This window comes from Sminthopsis crassicaudata, chromosome 4 (assembly GCF_048593235.1).
Source record: "Sminthopsis crassicaudata isolate SCR6 chromosome 4, ASM4859323v1, whole genome shotgun sequence".
Lineage (NCBI taxonomy): Eukaryota > Metazoa > Chordata > Mammalia > Dasyuromorphia > Dasyuridae > Sminthopsis > Sminthopsis crassicaudata.
The window spans coordinates 165,651,902-165,672,707 of record NC_133620.1 but is presented as its reverse complement, the minus strand read 5'-3'; the positions used below and the strand labels follow the sequence as shown (position 1 = coordinate 165,672,707).

Sequence of the window (20,806 nt, the reverse complement as noted above, 5' to 3'; positions counted from 1 at the left end):
TTAAAAAGTAAATAGAACATTAGAAAAATTAGGTATGATAGACCTTTGGAGAAAACTGAATGGCGATAGAAAGGAATATACTTTCTTCTCAGCAGTTCATGGATCTTATACAAAAATTAACCATATATTAGGATATAAAGATCTCAAAATTAAATGCAGGAAGGCAGAAATAGTAAATGCTTTCTTTTTAGATCATGATGCAATAAAAGCTACATTCAACAAGAAGTCAGGGGTAAATAGACCAAAAAGTAATTGGAAACTAAATAATCTCATCTTAAAGAATCTTGGGTGAAACAGGAAATTATAGAAACAATAATTTCACCCAAGATAATGACAACGATGAGACATCATACCAAAATTTGTGGGATGCAGCTAAAACAGTAATAAGGGGAAATTTTCTATCTTTAGAGGCTTAATTGAATAAAATAGAGAAAGAGAAGATCAATGAATTGGGCTTGCAACTTAAAAAGCTAGAAAAAGACCAAATTAAAAAACCCCAACCAAATACTAAACTTGAAACTCTAAAATTAAAAGGATAAATTAATAATATTGAAATAAAAATAAAACTATTGAATTAATAAATAAAACTAAGAGTTGGTTTTATGAAAAAACCAATAAAATAGATAAACCTTTGGTAAATCTGATCAGAAAAAGGAAAGAGGAAAATCAAATTGTTAGTCTTAAAAATGAAAAAGGGGAACTTTCCACCAATGAAGAGAAAATTAGAACAATAATAAGGAGTTACTTTGCCCAACTTTATGCCAATAAATTTGATAACTTAAATGAAATGGATGACCACCTCCAAAAATATAGGCTTTCCAGATTAACAGAGGAGGAAGTAAATTGCTTAAATAGTCCCATTTCAGAAGAAGAAATCGAACAAGCTATTAATCAACTCCCTAAGAAAAAAATCCCCACCAGCAGATGGATTTACATGTGAATTCTACCAAACATTTAAAGAACAATTAGCCCCAAGGCTATATAAACTATTTGAAAAAATAGGGATTGAAGGAATCCTACCAAATTCCTTTTATGACACAGACATGGTACTGATATCTAATCCAAGTAGACTGAAAACAGAGAAAGAAAATTATAGACCAATCTTCCTATTGAATATTGATGCTAAAATCTTAAATAAAGATATTATCAAAAAGACTTCAGAAAATCATCCCCAGGATAATACACTATGACCAAGTAGGATTTATATCAGGAATGCAGGGCTGGTTTAATATTAGGAAAACTGTTAGTATAATTGACCCTATTAATAATCAAATTAACAAAAACCATATGATCATCTCAATAGATGCAGAAAAAGCATTTGATAAAATACAACTTTCATTCCTACTGAAAATACTTGAGCATATAGGAATAAAGGAACTATTCCTTAAAATAGTCAGAAGCATATATTTAAAACCAGCAGTAAACATTGTATGTAATGGGGATAAACTGGAACCTTTCCCAGTAAGATCAGGAGTAAGACAAGCTTGCCCACTATCACCATTACTATTCAATATTGTTATTAGAAATGCTAGCCTCGGCAATAAGAGTTGATTTAAATAATTGGAAAGACATTCAGTGCTCTTGGATAGGCCGAGCGAATATAATTAAGATGACAATACTCCCTAAACTAATCTATCTATTTAGTTCTATACCAATCAGACTCCCAAGAAACTATTTTAATGACCTAGATAAAATAACAACAAAATTCATATGGAAGAACAAAAGGTCGAGAATTTCAAGGAAATTAATGAAAAAAAAAAAAAATCAAATGAAGGTGGCCTAACTGTACCTGATCTAAAACTATAATATAAAGCAGCATCACCAAAACCAATTAGTATTGGCTAAGAAATAGACTAGTTGATCAGTGGAACAGGTTAGGTTCACAGGACAAAATAGTGTACAACTATAGCAATTTAGTGTTTGACAAATCCAAAGATACCAACTTTTGGGATAAGAATTCATTATTTGAAAAAAAAAAATGTTGGGAAAACTGGAAATTAGTATGGCAGAAATTAGATATGGACCCACACTTAACACCATATACCAAGATAAGATCAAAATGGGTCCATGATTTAGGCATAAAGAATGAGATCATAAATAAATTAGAGGAACATAAGATAGTTTACCTCTCAGACTTGTGGAGGAGGAAGGAATTTATGACCAAAGGAGAACTAGAGATCATTATTGATCACAAAATAGAAAATTTTGATTACACAAAATTAAAAAGCTTTTGTACAAACAAAACTAATGCAAACAAGATTAGAAGGGAAGTAACAAATTGGGAAAATATTTTTACAGTTAAAGGTTCTGATAAAGGCCTCATTTCCAAAATATATAGAGAGAACTGACTCTAATTTATAAGAAATCAAGCCATTCTCCAATTGATAAATGGTCAAAGGACATGAACAGACAATTTTCAGATGATGAAATTGAAACTATTTCCACTCATATGAGTGTTCCAAATCATTAATGACCAGAGAAATGCAAATTAAGACAACTCTGAGATACCACTACATACCTGTCAAATTGGCTAAGATGACAGGAAAAAATAATGATGAATTTTGGAGGGGATGTGAGAAAACTGGGACACTGATACATTGTTGGTGGAGTTGTGAAAGAATCCAACCCTTCTGGAGAGCAATTTGGAACTATGCCCAAAAAGTTATCAAACTGTGTACATACCCTTTGATCCAGCAGTGCTATTACTGGGCTTTTATATCCCAAAGAGATACTAAAGAAGGGAAAGGGACTGGTATGTTCTAAAATGTTTGTGGCAGCCCTTTTTGTAGTGGCTAGAAACTGGAAAATGAATGGATGCCCATCAATTGGAGAATGGTTGGGTAAATTATGGTATATGAATGTTATGGAATATTATTGCTCTGTAAGAAATGACCAGCAGGATGAATACAGAGAGGCTTGGAGAGCCTTACATGAACTGATGCTGAGTGAAATGAGCAGAACCAGGAGATCATTATACACTTCAACAACAATACTGTATGAAGATGTATTCTAGATTGAAGTGGATATCTTCAACATAGAGAAGATCTAATTCAGTCCCAGTTTATCAATGATGGACAGAAACAGCTGCACCCAGAGAAGGAACACTGGGAATTGAGTGTAAACTGTTTACACTATTGTCTTTCTACCCAGGTTATTTTTACCTTCTGAATCCAATTCTTACTGTCCAACAAGAAATTTGGTTTTGCACACATATTGTATCTAGGATATGCTGTAACATTTAACATGTGTGGGATTGGCTGTCATCTAGGGGAGAGTGGAGAGGGAGGGAGGGGAAAATTCGGAAAAGAAGTTAATACAAGGGATAATGTTGTAAAAAAAAAAATTACCATGCATATGTACTGTCAAAAAAAATTATAATTATAAAATTAATAAAAAAAACTTCAGATATCATGGTGAATATGTTTTTGAAAGATATTAATTTATTGTTAGCTATGGTATTTTTAAAAGCAAAATATAGTTTCAGTGTTTATTATTTTTAAATAGATCTATTTTTTTAGCTTTGTTCAAACTTGTTAATCTACTCTGGTTTTTCTTCTTCAGATAAAGCATAAAAGAAATTGCTCATCATTTCTTTTAAATCTTTGTACATATTTCTATTTCAAGTGTGTTTCTTATAGATAAAATACTGTTGCATTTTGCTTTTTTTCTATTCCAGTCTGCTATCCTCTATCATTTTATGTGTAAGTTCATTATATCAACATTACATATTGCTAAATAAGTATTTCCCTGTATCTTAGTCTCTTTCTTTCTTTATAAATTTGGTTTACTTTTGATTAAACTTTCTATTAATCTTCCCTCTTTCTTATTCTTCTTTTTTTCCTTCCCTTTCCTTAAAATTTTAGTGAAATTAATTTCTATACCTCTGAGTTTGTGAGTCTGTGTGTGTGTGTGTGTGTGTGTACATTTTCCCCTCATTTGACCAATTAAGATGATAAGTGAAATTCAAGTGGCATTCATTCCCCCTACCCATCTTCGTCTGTATAGACTTCTTGTGAACTACAATTATGTGAAATAATTTCTCTTAACATTTCTTTTCCTTTTCCTTCCTTATTCTCTCTATGATCCTTAATGATGATAGAGTTCTGAAGGGATATATTTATCATCTTCGATCCTTAATGATGATAGAGTTCTGAAGGGATATATTTATCATCTTCCTATAAAAGAATAAAAACAATATATCTTTGTTTATACCCTTATGATTACTCACTCACATTTACCTTTATATGCACTCTTAATGACTGTTTCTATATCACATTTTCTATTCATCTCTGGCCTTTTCATAAAGATGCTTGGAAATCTTCCATTACATTACAGGTCCATTTCATTCTTTAGAATTATGCTCAGTTTTGCGAAATAAGATATTCTTAGTTGTAAGGCTAAATCTTTTGAATTCTAGTATTCTAAGCTTTCTGCTTCTTAATAATGGTGGCTGCTAAATCTTATGATCTTCACTATGATTTTCCTATACTTAAATTCATTCTTTCTAGATGTTTGTAGCAATTTTTTTTAAATCTGTAAACTGAGTTTTAGGTATTATATTCTTAGGAGTTTTCATTTTGTTGTTTTATGAAAAAATTCAATAGATTTCCGCCCCTTATATTTTTCACTTTGATTCTAGCATCTCTGAGAAGCTTAAGGATTTCCTTAAATATAATATATAGTCTCTTTTTTTTTTGGTATGAGAATTTAGATACTTAAATGGTTCTGAAGTTATCATTCCTTGATCTGTTTTCCAGGTCAGATGGTTTTTGTCAGTATATACTTCATATTTTCTTCTTTTTTTAGTCTTTCTATTTTTGTTTTAGCATTTCCACAGATACCATGAAATAATTAGTTTCTATTTGGTCAATTGTAGTTTTCAGGGAGTTTTTCCCTGTCTAGTAAGTTTTTTGTACTTATTTCAAGCTGCTAATTCTCTTTTCATATCTATCTTCCATAACTCATTTCTTTCCCCATTTTTGACATTTAACACTCTAGGTTTTTTTTAAATAATTTTGTCTTTTGTATAGCTTTTGCTTCATTTCTTCTGGGAATTAATGGTGGAATTAGTTTACAAGTTGTGTTTTTCTCTGAGCCTTTACCTGCAGATATATTAAAACTCATTCTCTTTCCCTGGGTTTATCTTAGGCATTTCTTTCTGGTTGGATTCTTTATTTGGTTCTCATTTTTTTAGTTTACTTCTTGATTTTGGACTATATCTAGGTTCTGTATATTCCTGGGAAGAAATTTGAAATATGCTTTTGTCTTCTTAAGTCCTACTACTATCTTGAGGAATTTAATACTATGTTATTTCAGGCTCTCAAGGATATCTCAAGCTGAGAATCTGCAAGTTTTTCAGGGTTCCCAAAATGACATGATAATGGGCAAAACCTAATTATTATCCTTCTAATCTGAGTTCTGCAAATTCCTGACAGTTTAGGGCTAACATCACTGTGAGTCTAGCCTTAGCTGCAAAATTGCAAGCAGCAATCTTTTTTTTTTTTTTTTTTTTTTTTGGATGGGATTTACACCCTGATCATTCTACTGTAGGCTTCAGACTGGAAGACAACCTGGAACTGAGATCTTGTTGAGCTTCTAAGGTCAGAGTCATCCAGTTGGTCTTAGTTCTGAACTCGTTCCTCTAACAGTACACAGCCTGGATCTAAGACTTCTTCCTAGCTCAGAACAATAATCCTAGCTGCAGGTCCCCTTCTTAGTCATTCCTGGATGTATGACCCAGAACTGGGTAAAAAAGCAACAAAGCTGTTCTCCCTAAGCCAAACTGGAAAAGTACTCAATGTACTTCTTAAATTTCCAAATAATGATTTGGTTTAGTACATTTTCTAATAGGGGAAGTGTGTTGCAGAAGCTAGATTGCAGGAGCTAGACTTGCTCCTGCTATTCAGGCATTTCAACTCCTACTTCTTTCTAATATATCTTATTAATTTCACCTTACTCTAATACTATATATTACAGCCAAACTGACTCTTTTAAGTTCCCAATGAATGACATTCCATGCCTTATCTCTATTTCTTTGCATAATCTCTGATGGCTGGACTGAACTCCTTCCTTACCTCTACTTCTTAGAATCCCTAGCTATATTCAAGGTTTGGTTCAATTGTCACTTCCTACATAAAGCATTTACTGATTCTGCCCTTCCTGAAACTGCTCTCCTTCATACTACAACTCTAAACCACAGACAGCATTGATACATCAAAAAGTTCTTAATGACAAATTGTTGAAAATAGCCAAATGCTATGTCAGGTACTAAAGATGAGATGGGGCGAGTGGACAGAGTTCATAACCTAGTTAAGGAGGCAAGTCATGCATTAACAACATTAAAAAATATTCAGTAATTAATGCTTACCATTGCTCAAGAGTAGAAGAGTGCAGAGAAAATAAATATCAACATGTCTTAGAAATTTCAAAAATCTCTTTCCCTAAAGATTTTTAGGAGTAGACTAGAGACAGATGTCAGTCCATTCCTTCTTGAAAGTTGAAGGAAAAATTACTGTATAATTTCTGGAGGTTTATATTAGGCCTATGATTTAATTAGATGTTTTGAATGATCATTAAAAAAAAAATCATAAAACAGCCCAAAGACATCAGAAGTATTATATAAATACTTGTGATGACAATTACAAGCATAACCCCAAATTCTCTAGTCAAAAGCATGTTTTTAACATCTTGAAATTCTACTTAGTTCTCCCGTTAATTTGAATAGCAATCTGTGGGCTCTGTGAACCTTGATCAACCTTCTGACTCAACACTGATTTTAAGGAATTAAATTGCTATACACATATGTGACCAATTAAGATGTAGAACTATTTAGACTTCATGATGTAATTGGACAGAGTTTTAACATTAAGTAAAACTGGCCAGTTAAACTCTCAGAATAAAAGCAGCTATTGACTGGTATTGCTCAAGATAAAAATCAGTGCTCTTATTTAGGCACTGAAGGTCAGAGACTGGAGTTCCTTTGTATTTTCCACACTGGAGTCTTTGGTTTTGCTAAAACATTCTCCAGTCAAAAATACTTAGTTACCCCGACAACAATTTTTATTTTTCACAGGATTTCTACTTCATAATTTGACTTTTTTATGCTATATATTTGAATTTGAAGTTTAAAAAGCAGCTGCTAAGCAGCTCCAGCGTGACCAGATGTCTGATGAAGCATAAAGTGTTCTTTGCTTCTTATAAGGCCAACATGGGCTTCCTCATAGGCCAATGGGTGTCATTGAAGCACTCTTTTCCCCCACCAAAGCTGGAGGCATCTTTTTTAGTTCCTACACACATCCTGTTTCTCACTGATCTCATAGTCATGCTTTGATGATAAACAGTCAAAGTGTTTATATTATTTTTTAACAATCAAACTTTCCTCAGGGGAAAAGCAACTGTAAGAATGTGATTAACCCCCACCCATGCCTTGAGAACATTAATTTTCATAAAACATACCTAATGTGTTTAAAATATCTCTAAGCTTATAAACCAGCAGGACCAAAATGCCCCACCTTATATAATCCCAATTAAAGACAGTTGGCGATAACATTATCAACAAAAACTAAATAACCACTATCATAAAACTATACCTCTCCATATGACTACTTTCTGGTCAGTTTTTGAGGTCCACTTCCTTTAAGCCATATTATTTTATGCCTTTTCTGAATTCCTTCCTTAATAAGCTAAACTAAATAGTTTAGCAATTAAATATTTTCTATTGGGCTATCATATTTTATTGCTTCATGCCTATTGCTTCTCTAACAAAGTTGTGAACTGAACTGATCCTCAGGGCACCTGTACTATTCTCAATCACACACAGTAGCTGCTCAAAAATACTTGCCAATGAAACAACACTTCATGTGGTTTAGAACTTCAGTTTTTATCAGGCAGTTTCCAAATGAATAGATGAAATAAGATGTATCATAAACAGTGTATAGAGTTTTGAATCTGGAATCAGAAAAACTTGAATTCAAAGCTTGTCTTAGTAACTTACTAGCTGTGTGAGCCTGGACAAATCATTTAATTTCTGCCTCAGTTTCCTCATGTGTAAAATAATAATAATAGTATTTTGCAGGTTGTTATGAGGATCAAATGAGACAATGTTTATAAAGTGTTTATCACAGTGCCACTAAACTGCTATAATTACAATGATTGTTTCCTTTCCTTTCAATAATTATTTGCTTTCATGAGGGTATTTTTAAAAATGAATACAGCAGGTTTTTTTTTTTGTTTTTTTTTTTTAACTACAAAAAAACTGGTATGATGAAATCCTATAGGAGTAGAATAATCTTCTTCCCATTTTTGTCTGCTATGCACCCGCAATAGCAATGTCCTCTTAGTTTTTCCTGTGGCCTTGAAGGAGAATCCTGTGTCTCAGAGAAAATGCATTAGGATTAGGAGTTTCATGCATTTTATATCTTCAATAGCCTTAATTTTCCCATTCCCATTACAACCATTTTTCTTCACATGTTTCATAGGGACAGTTGAAATAAACTCAATCTCCTCATCACTCAACACCTAGTGTCTCGTCTTTTCAATAAGTTGTGCTAGATCAATGATCTCAATAATATGCTGTCATTGTCACCCCTTGATAAAAAAGAAATCAAATGAACTTTTAGTTTTCCAGTGCCTTCCAAATTAAGTAAAAACGTTATAGGTTTTAGGTTCTTTATGAAATGAGTAAGTTTGTTTAGATGATCTTTAAGATCTCTTTTAGCTCTATAATTCTCTGCTATTAAAGCAGCTAAATTCTAGTCTGATAATAATGCCATCTGTAACTTAACTCCAAGCCTGTTTTTTGGTCTAATCTCATACTACTATCTTTTACAAGTTTCAAACCAATTAAATTGCTCACTAGTCTCCAAACATTTCTCATGCTTTCTCACCCATATGTCTTTCCTCACTCTGTTCCATTTCTGTTCATTAAAATTCTAACTAGGATTAGCTAGATAGAACACCAGCCCTGAAGTCAAGAGGAACTGACTTCAAATCTGACCTCAGATACCTAACATTTATGATTTGTGTGACCCCAGGCAATTACTTAATTCCAATTGCCTCACAAAAAAAGGGGGGGGGGAGCCTCAGTACCCTCTATACCAACTTTCTCTGATCCTGTCTTTATTCTGAGATTGAAATTCTCTTGCTCCTCTGAATTTAAATAGTACATTATTTCTTTTTCATTCACTTTTGAGGCTATTGAATTTTTTATTGAGGCTATTGAATTGTGTATATCTGTGTTTATATCTTATCTTCTCTACTAGAGATTAAGATCCTTGGAAGTAGGATTATGTCTTATTCATCTTTTTAACATCTGGTAATATCTGCTTAATACATGTGGAATTGATTTGAGAGCTTTCTATATAGTAGATTCTAAAAAAAAACTATTTTTTGAATGAATGGATAAATAGGTTCTAGTGATTGGTCACAGTGAAAGTCAACTTGGAGAGATACCGCTAGGAAAGTATGTTTTCTCCTTAATTAAAATGAAAGCACCTTGCTTTAATGATTTTTTCATTTTTTGTATTTATAAACCCAGAAGGCAGTAAATAGTAATGCTCAATAAATACTTATGTAACTGAAATCTCATGTTACATATTTAACTAAATTTTATTTGGATGACCCTATCCTAGTGTTGTTGTTATTATTATTATTGTTATTACTATTATTAATTATTATTATTATTATTATTACAGATCCTCCAGTAATCCAAACTTCAAATTCTAAATTGCATTAAAAAAAATTTCCATATTGTTTTGTGCTTCTCACATCAAACAAGAGCAGTACATAATTTCTGTTAAAATTTTTGTATAAGTTCTCAGAATTCTTAATGGTTATTTATAATATCTTTCACCTATGGTTAATATTTGAAACTAGATTTGGTGCTATTTATTGAGATTTCAGTATTGAAAACATGTTTTATCTTATCTTTTGTAATTAAATAGATTTTCCTTATCTTCTAATTTGCATCTTTTTTTACTATGCAGTTACTAACACTTAACATTTTAGGTCCTGACAATTAACATAAAGGGTTAACTTTTTACTATTATTTATTTTTACTAGTGCATAAATCTTTCCCCTGCCTAAAAAAAGAAAAGAGACATGCTTTTTAGCTGAAATTAGTCAGGTTACAGCTTTGTGATGAAATTCAGCTGTGAGTTCAGAGAACAGCTGGAATTGTAGCTTGTCCCACTTAAAAAATACCAAATATATTTTTTGTCACTATAACTTAGAGTTTTACATTGTTCAAATCCAGATCACCATCAAATATATTGACTAAATACCTATCTTTATACAGAATACTGTGTATTAGGATGTGAGGACTTAGTTTAACAAGGGTAGCTAATGAGAGTTTCTGGGAATTTAAAGAGAAAAACATTAGGCATTAAATAAAAGAAGTATCCATTCTGTAGCCCATATGTCAATGTAAGGATGTCATATTTTATGCACTAAATGTTCTTTTGAAGAATTGTATGTGATTCAGACTTTTTCTGTAGAGAGAAATATGTTTTGTAATGCTCCAAGGAAATTCCTCATTTTGGTACTCTTAGAAAGAAAAACCTTTTTAACAAAATGAAAAATGTTCCTGGAATTATGCTGTTTTACATTACTAACAATATGTCATTGGCTCAAAGTCATTTATGATAAAATATAGAAAAAGAATCTTTCTCTTGATAAAAATTACAAATCATATTAATACCTTAACATTAAAATATCTTCTACTACCATCTGACTTGAATCAGTATACATAATTTCATAATGAAAACGGTTATCAAAATAATACTTGTCAAAGTATGACTTATGGAAAGGATTACAAAGCAGGGAAATTATTTTCAGCTGTTTGAAGATTATAGCAAGTCATCTCAGACTTTTTTTTCCTTACCACAGAATTTTCAATTCTTTTTAAAAAATTGTAAATATCCAAATTAAACTAAAATAATTTGAAACTGTAAAGGCTCTTAGAAGTTATTGAATCCAATGTCTCATTTTATAGCTTACAAAAGTAAAGTTCAGAGGAAAAATAATCAACTCTTTTTCATTCAGTTCAGTACTCTTTTAGAAAATAATTATTTCTATATTATTTCTTTATATTGCTTTCATTTCAAAATAGATGACTTCCTCTACCCTACTTGGAGAGTTACCCCCAGTAATAAAGAATGAAAAAAAGAAAAAATAATCAGTTTAAATTTAGCAAAACTAGCTCATACTTAGCTTGAGAGTACATGTCATATTCCATACTCAAAATATGGAACAAATCAAATGAAATGATATTTGCAAAGTGCTTTTCAGGTCCCACCTCAGACATCAGGGGCCTGAAAAAATGGGATGGGAAGGGAATAAACATTTACATAGTACTTACCATATGCCAGGAAAAATGCTAAGTGCTTACAGTTGAGCCAACTGAGGTAGATAGAGGTTGTTGAAGATCACAAAATGAATAAATATCTGAGGCTGAATTTGAATTCATGGCTTTCTGATGCCAGACCTAGTACTCTATTAATTGCATTATCTTGCTGTCTTTTAGCTTCTTGATTTATAAAATGAGGATATGTACTTCAGGGGGTTCTTATAAGATCACATGAGATAACACATGTAAAGTACTTCACAAATCATAAAGTATTATTTAAATATTAGTTATTATTACTATTACCAATCAGTAAGCATTTAAAAATGTTTACTGGTTCAGTGAGTTGGCATAATGGATAGATGATTGGGCTTAAAATCAAGAAGATCCAAATTAAAATGTGATCTCAAATAAATGTGTGATCCTGGATAAATCACTTTAATTTGTTTACCTCAATTTCTTCATTTGTCAAATGAGATGGAGAAGAAAATGGCAAACCACTACTTTATCAAGGATCTTTATCAAAAAAATTGCAAATGGGATCATGAACAAATATCCCTGAAAATGTAATAACAACCAAAAAACACACTTATCTCTCAAAAAAATTGTCATACACTCCTCTTTGAAAGCATGTATGCCATGTACGGTGCTTGGTGCTGGGGGTATAAAGACAAAAACAAAACAGTAATCAAAGTCAAAGAGATTACATGAGAAGAAAGCTTGGGATTTTAAGGTTCAGAAGAATAGCAAGAATACATTCCAGACTTGGGGTAAAGATAGTTAAAGCAAAAGCACAGATGTTTTGTGATTGAATATTGTACATGAGGAACACTGAGTAAAATGATTTTGTAAGATGTAAAGCTTGTGAAGGGAAGAAAGATATAATAATCCTAGAAAAGGAGGTTGGAGTCATATTATAAAGGGTTCCAGGTGCTAAGCAGTGATTATATTTTAGCAGAAGAAATAAGGACTCAATGGAGCTTTTTGAGTTAGTGGGTTAGACTTGTGATTTAAGATTATGCTTTCTCTGCATCATGGAGAATTCACTAGAGAGGGGAGAGACAAAAAAAAGGAAAATCAATTATGGAATTGATTACAGTAATGTACGAAAAGTAGTCATTTGAGTGGAGAGAAGAAGATCTATATAAGAAATGTTGTGCATATAGAAATAATAAAACTTAGCAAGTGAAAAGTAATTAATTGGGGATGAGAGAGGATGAAGAATTGAGACTGACTTCAAAGTTTTTCACACTTAGTTGTATGAATATTGAAATAGAATGGAACAGCAGAAAGAGTGCCGATTCTACTAGTCTACACTCATCACCTATGTGATCTTGATCAAGTCATTTAAAGTCTCTGAGTCTCTGTTTCCTCATCCATAAAATGAAGAAGTTGGATAACATGGTCTCTGAGGTCCATTTCAGCACTAAATCTACAATTCTAAAAAAAATATGTTTTATATTAATTAAACTTTTACAATGTTAAAAAAGGCATATGAAGATAATAGTCCCACTGTACCAGAGCTCTATCTGGATTATTACATTTCATTTGAAAGACCACAATTTAGGAATTAATGTTGATAAACTGGAGAATATCCAGAAAACAATAAGAATGTTGAAAGGTCCTGTGTACCTGTAATATAAAAATTAGTTTAGATATTTATGTTTATCTTGAAGAAAGGACATAGTGAAAATTTGATGGCAGCCTTTCTAAGTATTTGAAAGATTGCAATGTGGAAGAAGAATTCAATATTTTGTTTGGTCCCACTTGACAGAATTATTAGTGAAGGGTAGAAATTGGAAAAAAAAAAAAAAAAAGGCAAAGTTAGGGTTAATATAAATAAATAAATAAATAAATAAATAGATAAATAAGATCCTCCAGAAACCTAATCCAAATGGTACATTTTGGCACCCCAATTTTGGGACCTCAAGAAAGCATACTACATTTTGGTGCATAAACATGGGGCTCTAGATGAGGCCCTACACTCAGCAACTCAACTGATGCAATTGGCAAGTTTGGTGGAGAAATTCCAATTACCCAGAAATAAGATGAATACAAAAATAAGCAAGTGGGAAAATTTGGTAAGGACTAAACTAGTCACTTTCATTTTTTCAGCTGAAATGGGGCAAATAATAAGAAAAGAGCCTCCCCCAACCAGAAGGAAGTATGAAGCATGTGTAGTTAGGTTAATAGAGAAGCAAGGTTAGTTGGTAGCTCAGAAGCAAATCACTGGGCTCTTAAATATATTAGAGTGGCACATCTCCTTGGCTCTCTAAGGAAGAAAAATTAGAGCCAGAGATGTGGGAACTAGTGGGAGAGCAACTAATTGAATATTACAAAGCTATGAGTCCTGATTTAATTCTTGAGGAAACATTCCTTATGTATAATATAATACAATTGGTTTTAAAGAATCCCACAAATTTTAAAACAAGAAAAGATTTTAATGTGGACAGCTCACAAAGGGGATAGTACTGACAACTCAGTTGGAAGTCATGGCCAATTGGGCAGAAAAAAAGTTAAGTACCTTAAAGGCTGTGTTGAAGAGGTTAAGGGGTGTGGTGCTTCTCACTTTCACAGCTTAGGTTCATTTCCACCTACACCCAACCAGGTACCCTTAGGGCATTCTCCATCTCCTGACCCTCCTCCCTCAACTCTGCCTTCCTGGGCAAAGGGAAGAAGAGAAGTGGGAGGGACAATGACACCATCAACAGACCAATGCAGTAGTTTTGCCCACCCCCACCATGTCACCATTATAAGAGGGATTAATTAAAACTAAAAAGGACAGACAAGATATATCTGGTTTGAGAACAGAAGATTCTGTGATTGAAGAGCTTGACTCTTCAGGTCATGTCAGGAGGAAGCAGAATAGAGGAAGAGAAGGAGGAAAATTAATTGCAGTCATCATATAGCTTGCTATAGGAAATTTATTCTGTTTGCTAAATCTTATGACAAAACAACAACAACAACATGGATGTTAAAGTAGTATTAAAAATACTTCAGGGGCAGCTAGTTGGTGCAGTAAATAAAGCACCAGCCCTGAAGTTAGGAGGACCTGAGTTCAAGCCTGGCCTTAGATATTTAACATTTCCTATCTGTGTGACCCTGGGCAAGTCACTTAACCCCAGTTCCCTCAACAACAACAACAAAATAGTACAATATAAAAATTTTCAGTGGTGATGTAGAACACCTTGATGTAAGATAGATTGAACATGAAGTAATGATCTACCCTAAGAAACAGAAGTAGCAAATAGAATATATTTATAAATCACAATTACAAGAGGCAGCTAGGTAGAACAGTAGATAGAGTAACAGACCTTCAGTCAAAAGGAACTCAGTTAAATTCAGTCTCAGACACTTGACTAGCTATGTGACCCTGGGGAAATCATTTAACCCCAAATGCTTTTTTAAAAAATTACAATTATATTAAGAAGCAATGCAGTTAGGAAAGCAAATACTAGAAAACTTCTACAGAGCTAATGAAAATAAACAAAAGCATTTCCCTGGGCTGTTAGTATCCTTAAGGGAACAAAAGTATTTTGTATTAGGTTGTGCTATAAGTTGCCCTAAGTCTTAGCCTCAGAGTATGCTAGTGGTCTGGGCAATGATAACTACATATCACAAGGCCAATGGCAGATACATCCTTCCCAATACCTTCTGAGACACTTGCTGTTAGCTTTCAGGAAGTCCTGATAAATAAACTTCAAACTGTTTACAAATTTATTGGATATTGGAAGAGAAAAAAACATACAAACATGATAAAATAGACTCTAAGCACACTGGAGATACAAGGAACCTTAGAGATAAATTGAGCTAACACTTTTTCTTTATAGATGAGAAATCTCAGTTTTGGAAAAGATAGATGACTAGTTATAGAAATTAGTAAAAGTGTGTGTGTGTGTGTGTGTGTGTGTGTGTGTGTGTGTGTGTGGGTGTGGGTGTGTGTGTGGGTGTGTGTGTAGGAGGCTAGAAATTTACTTCTGGCTTTCAGTTAAGTATTTTTATTACTCTTCCAAATTGTTCAAAATAAGAGGGAAAAAAACAACAGGAAATTTAAAAATTCATGGCTTTAGAAATTAAACTTGATGTACATAACATGAATAAGGACTGGATTTGTGGTTTCATTAGTAGAAGGAATTCTAGAGTGATGAAATTTGCTGTATCAATGCAGATTATGACAAAAATAGTGTTTTAGAAAGTTGATTAGTAAACCAGGAAGCCAGACAAACTGCCTAGAATCACACAATCAGTATAAATCAGAGACAAGACTTGAACCCAAGATATCTTAGCTTCTAGATCAGCTCATTAGCCACTATGTTATGTGTCTCTCAATTCTTAGAATATAAATGCTATATCTATAAAGAAGGAAGTAAAATACCTTGGGAAGGAAAAAAAAAAATGTAGATTCCCAAAGAGATAATTCTCCCAGTTGTCAAGAATTACATCCATTGTCTTACATTCATAGACTTGAAAACTAAAGGGTTTACACATTTCTTGAAACAGAAATATACCACCCCAGCTGACATTTCAGAAATACAAAAGTGTGTTAATATGGGAAAATTCAGTAGATAGCACCTTGTTTAAAAACAGAAAATTCTCATTCAATGAAAAAACTGGACTAGAATTTCTTTTTGACATTTGGTATTAAAAGTGAGATAGGAATAGAACCTGAAAACAGATCTATATGAGTGGATATTTCATAGCTTTTCAATTATCTGGCTTAGTAAACATTTCATAGATATCCGATTTTGGTGATGTTACCATTAAATTTACTTTGATTTTTTTTGTCCTGGGAGACATTCTGCCAACTTAAACAGTCCACATTTCTATAACTCAGGAAAATATAGACACAATAAAATCTAACTTGGTGGTAAATAATGTACTCTGCTTTATTGCAATGAAAAGAGTACAACAAATCCCTTGAGATTTTTAGTTGCCAATCATGATTGTCATGGTTGTGGTAATGATGGTATTACATTTTCATATAGCACCTTATAAATTACAAACCACTTTTATTATAATTTTTTAAGATAAGTAGGACAAAATTTTCTTATCCTTAATTTACAGATGCAGAAACTTAAATTAATAGAAGTTATTATTTTTTTTCATTGTCACTCAAGTATTAAGTGGAACAAGGAGTTTTCTGAGTATAACTAAAGTTCTTTTCAATCACACCACATTATAACTATGGCATGCAATTTGACATGTTTCATCTTCTCTGAAATATTATCTCAACCCTCACATGTTTGCTTTCCAAAAGCAAGACTCAATTCTTCAAATGTCTTTCCCAAAATCAGAGAACTAAAAATTGAATAAGATCCCCATTTTTTCTTTCTCTAGTGAAGAAAAGGTAACTGAATGGTTATAGAGAGACCAGGTAGATCCATCATAGAGCTATGCACTATACATAGTTGACACAATAAAAGTATTTGTGTTGAATTGAGTAAAACATATGTTGTCCTGAAAAGTTTTTTTATGCTTCCTGAGGACAAGACTTGTCATTATACTCTTTTGTATTCTCATTCTCACATAGGATATTCACTAATATCTACCCTATTGAAAAAGAGAATGTCATTTCCAAAGCAGATGAATCAATTAAGGTATAAAAAGTACCAGATAGAATAAAGGTCTCATGATTTACTAACTATATAACCTTGGGCCATTTAACATTCCATTTTTTTCATCTATAAACTAACTGGTTTTAACTAGATGGTTGCTTTAAAATCAAGCCTATAGCAAGTGCTTAGCCCTTCTGCTCAGAATTGGGAAAGTTATGTTTAAGGAAAAACAAGGAGGCCAGAATAGAATCACAGAATAGGTAGAGGGGAGTAAAGCATAAAATGATTAGAAATTTAGCAAGAATTCAGGTTCCAACAGGCTTTAAAAGGCTAAGCATTTTCTTCTTAGTCTTAGAAGTAATAGGGAGCCAATGAAGTTTATTGAATAGAGAAGAAATATGCTCAGACTTCAGATTTAGAAAGATCAGTTTTGACAAATGGTAGTAGGAAGAAATAAGGCTAGTAGGTCAGATAGCAAGCTATTGCAATAGTCCAGGCATGAGATGATGAGAATCTGCACCAAAATAGTTACAGTGTCAAAGGAAAGAAAGTCTATAAGAGGCAATATTATTTAAGTAGAAAAGATAGAACTTGGCAACTGATTGGATATGGCTGGGGACAGGAGAGATAGAGAGGAGATGAAGATGATAAATAAGGTTTTCCACTTAATTCTATTCTATCTTTCATTGATGTTGTTTCACAAATGTTAATTTTGTTTCCCAAGTATATGTTCTTTGAGAACAGAAGTTGTATCAATAATAATGATGAGAATGATAAATAATAATAGGACATACAGTTTTTTTAACTTTGTAAAATTCTCATATATATATGAATATGTGTGTATGTGTATGTGTGAGTGTCTATGTAATGTGATAATTCTGATTCTTTATCTTCCTTGGTGGCTAGCACCATGCTGGATACTACTTAAACAGAATTTGTTTAATGCTTATTTACTTAGCTGCTACCCTCTTGGGTGGAAAATATCCATGTTCTACTTCAAGCTGACATCATTGTTACCTTACCTGATAAAATGGTTTATTTTTCATTATTAAAAACAAAACAAAACATTCACATACACGCACAAACATATAGACACTCTGCTACTCTTTTTTCCTTGGAAAACATTTTATGTCTTTTATATTAGAGCAAGATCTATAAACATAATTATATATTTAAAATGATAGCATTTTCTAAAAGTTACTAAACTTGATGAAATTTAAACCAGTGATTATTTTACTAAATTATTTATTATACTGATCTATGATTCAAAGTCACATGATTCACCCATGTGTGACAAATTAAAATATCTTTTCTATTTATTTGGTATCTTGAAAAGGAGATTAGATATGAAGTCAGAGGACCTAAATGCATGGATCTGCCATCTTTCTGCAAGTAAGCCCAAACTAATAATTTAATATATCTGGACCTCAATTTCCTCTTCTAGAAAATAAGAAATTAAGACCACATCCCAACTAACTTGAAATACATGAGTCTATAATGCTTGCTTAAAGATAAAAAAAATCATCATATATCAGCAGACCAAATTTAATCTGTGAATAGTTCCCCTACCTTTATCACATGATGCTTTTCTTGGAAAACAGGTATCTTAAACATTTGGCACCAATATGTCGTGCCTTTATTTGGAATCGGCACCTGTCTTAATAGAAGGGAAGGAAAATATGAAAGTCAGACAACTTTCTCATAAAAGCAAAAGCAATTGATTTAGGAAATGTTCTTCATTCCATCAAAACTTTCATTTTAATATAATATAATAACCCCAAAGAGACTTACGTTTTTATTTCTCAAGTCAAAGTATGGTAAGTCCATGGGCAAGATGTTGGTTTTTTCTGGATTCAACAGTTTTAGACTCTTAGTTCCCCGATTAGATCCATGGTATTTAGGACCTGATTCACCAATATCTTCATGGTGATAAGCCCATATCACTCTCACTGTGCTTTCCTAAATGAAAAAGTCATTTTATGAAAAGGAGATTCATACAAGTCCTTTCCTTAGAGGATAGCTCATTTAATCAACAAAAACTTTTACAAAACAGGATATATAAATAAATAAAGGGTAATTATTTAATACCCTTTAATAATATAGGTTAACAATAAATAATAAAGGGTAAAAGCATAAATTTATTTTAATGTCAATATTATAAAGTAAATAATTTTGAAGACTTTTATAAACTGATAATAAGTGAAATGAGCAGAACCAGAAAAATAATTTGTGTAATAGCAATAACATTATAAAGATGAAAAACTTTGAAAGCTATAAGAACTCTGAACAGTGCAGTAATCAGTTATTATTCCAGGAATCATATGATGAAGCACATTATTCACCTTCTGAAAGGGAGGGAATGGATTCTAAGTGAAAATATGGCAAATGAGAGAATTTGTTTTATTTGAATTTGCATATTTGTTCTATGGAACTTGTTTTTCTTTTTCTTTTTTTTTTTTTTTTAATGAGGTGGAAGTAGGATAGAGAGAAAATACATTTCTGTTCTTTAAAAAATAAAATTCTTATTTTAATTTTAAAAAACCCTTAGTCTTATAGATTTGGATATGACAATGAGATATTTGAAAATTTGTCCAGGGTTATATAGTGACTATGTAAGAAAGGTGAAAATTGAACTCAGATATTCCTGGCTTCCAGACCAATTTATCTGTTCATTACTTCTTAGAAGATGATGCAAATAATCCCAAAATAGAGTACTATAGCAATTTCCCCATGTCATTGATTTGAGGAAAAAGACAAAACTAGAAATTTTGTTATAACTACCACCAAGCATACAAATATTTGAGTTAGAAAGTACACAGATCATATCTTTGTCAATATCACATGTAATTGATTAATTTAGGAAGAAGAAACATCAAAATCACACTTCATTTCAGAACCTCTCTCTCTCTTTCTAATAAAAAGCTCACATAAGAAAGTTATAGATAAGTTTCTAAATCTACAAAGTATTCATTGATAGAATATAAATGGAACCATAAAATATGATACTGATTTATTGGTATCTGTATATAATCAGAACAGCTATCCTTATAGTGTCAGGTTTGTAGTGAGAAAGACTCATCTTCCTGAATTCAAATCTGATCTCAGATATTTATATCTGTGTGAGCCTGGACAAGTCACTTACCCTGTTTGCCTCAGTTTCCTCCTCTATAAAATGATATGGAGAAGGAAATGGCCCACTACTCCAGTACTTTTGCAAAGAAAATCCCAAATATGATCATGAATAGTAGGATATGACTGAAAAATGGGAATAGTAAAAAATGTGGAATCATATTTGTAATAAAGGAAATTCTACTAGTTTGAATATTTGTGACTTGAGATAGTCCAGTAAGGTCAAATAAGTTTGCTGTTTTGAACCAGCAAGGCTGGCCAAAGGAAAAAAAAAAAAAAAACATGTATTTGGACCACCCACACGCATTTATATTGCTACCGCCAGCTGCTTTGTCATAACAACTTTGAAAAGAAATCCAAAAGTAAAACTTTTTCCTTTAAAATCTTAACTGTATTTATTTCCTTATGAAATAGGATTACTATGACTATAATTTCAATGTTAGACAATGATTTCATTCTATAGTTCATGAAAGTAATACTGGCTACTTAGGTATTTTTTGTTTGTTTGTTTCATTTTGATCCACTCAATTATATTTCTAATCAGAATCATATCAAAACCTAATTATCATTTTAATATTTTAATTTAAATAAAAGAAATATGTAGAAGTTAGATGTTCATCACCAGGTTGATGAATTTGGGGGAGCAAAGCAACTCTTAAAAATTTATAGATGGGGGTAGCTAGATGGTGTGGTGGGTAGCACACCAGCCCTGAAGTCAGAAGGACCTGAGTTCAAATGTAGACTCAGAAGCTTAACATTTCCTAATTGGGTGACCCTGGGC

General features: G+C 32.2%; 1 protein-coding gene across 2 annotated transcripts in view; it reads right to left on the bottom strand.

The window, feature by feature from the left end:
• The window catches only part of MOXD1 (monooxygenase DBH like 1), a 120,524-nt gene that overhangs the window by 63,075 nt on the left and 36,643 nt on the right, over positions 1-20,806 (bottom strand). For both annotated transcript variants that reach the window (XM_074309816.1, XM_074309815.1), the window contains 2 exons: positions 18,688-18,855; positions 18,466-18,549 (listed from right to left, as the gene is read on the bottom strand). In XM_074309816.1, coding sequence (XP_074165917.1) covers positions 18,466-18,549; positions 18,688-18,855 — 252 coding nt within the window. The remainder of the gene's footprint in view (positions 1-18,465; positions 18,550-18,687; positions 18,856-20,806) is intronic.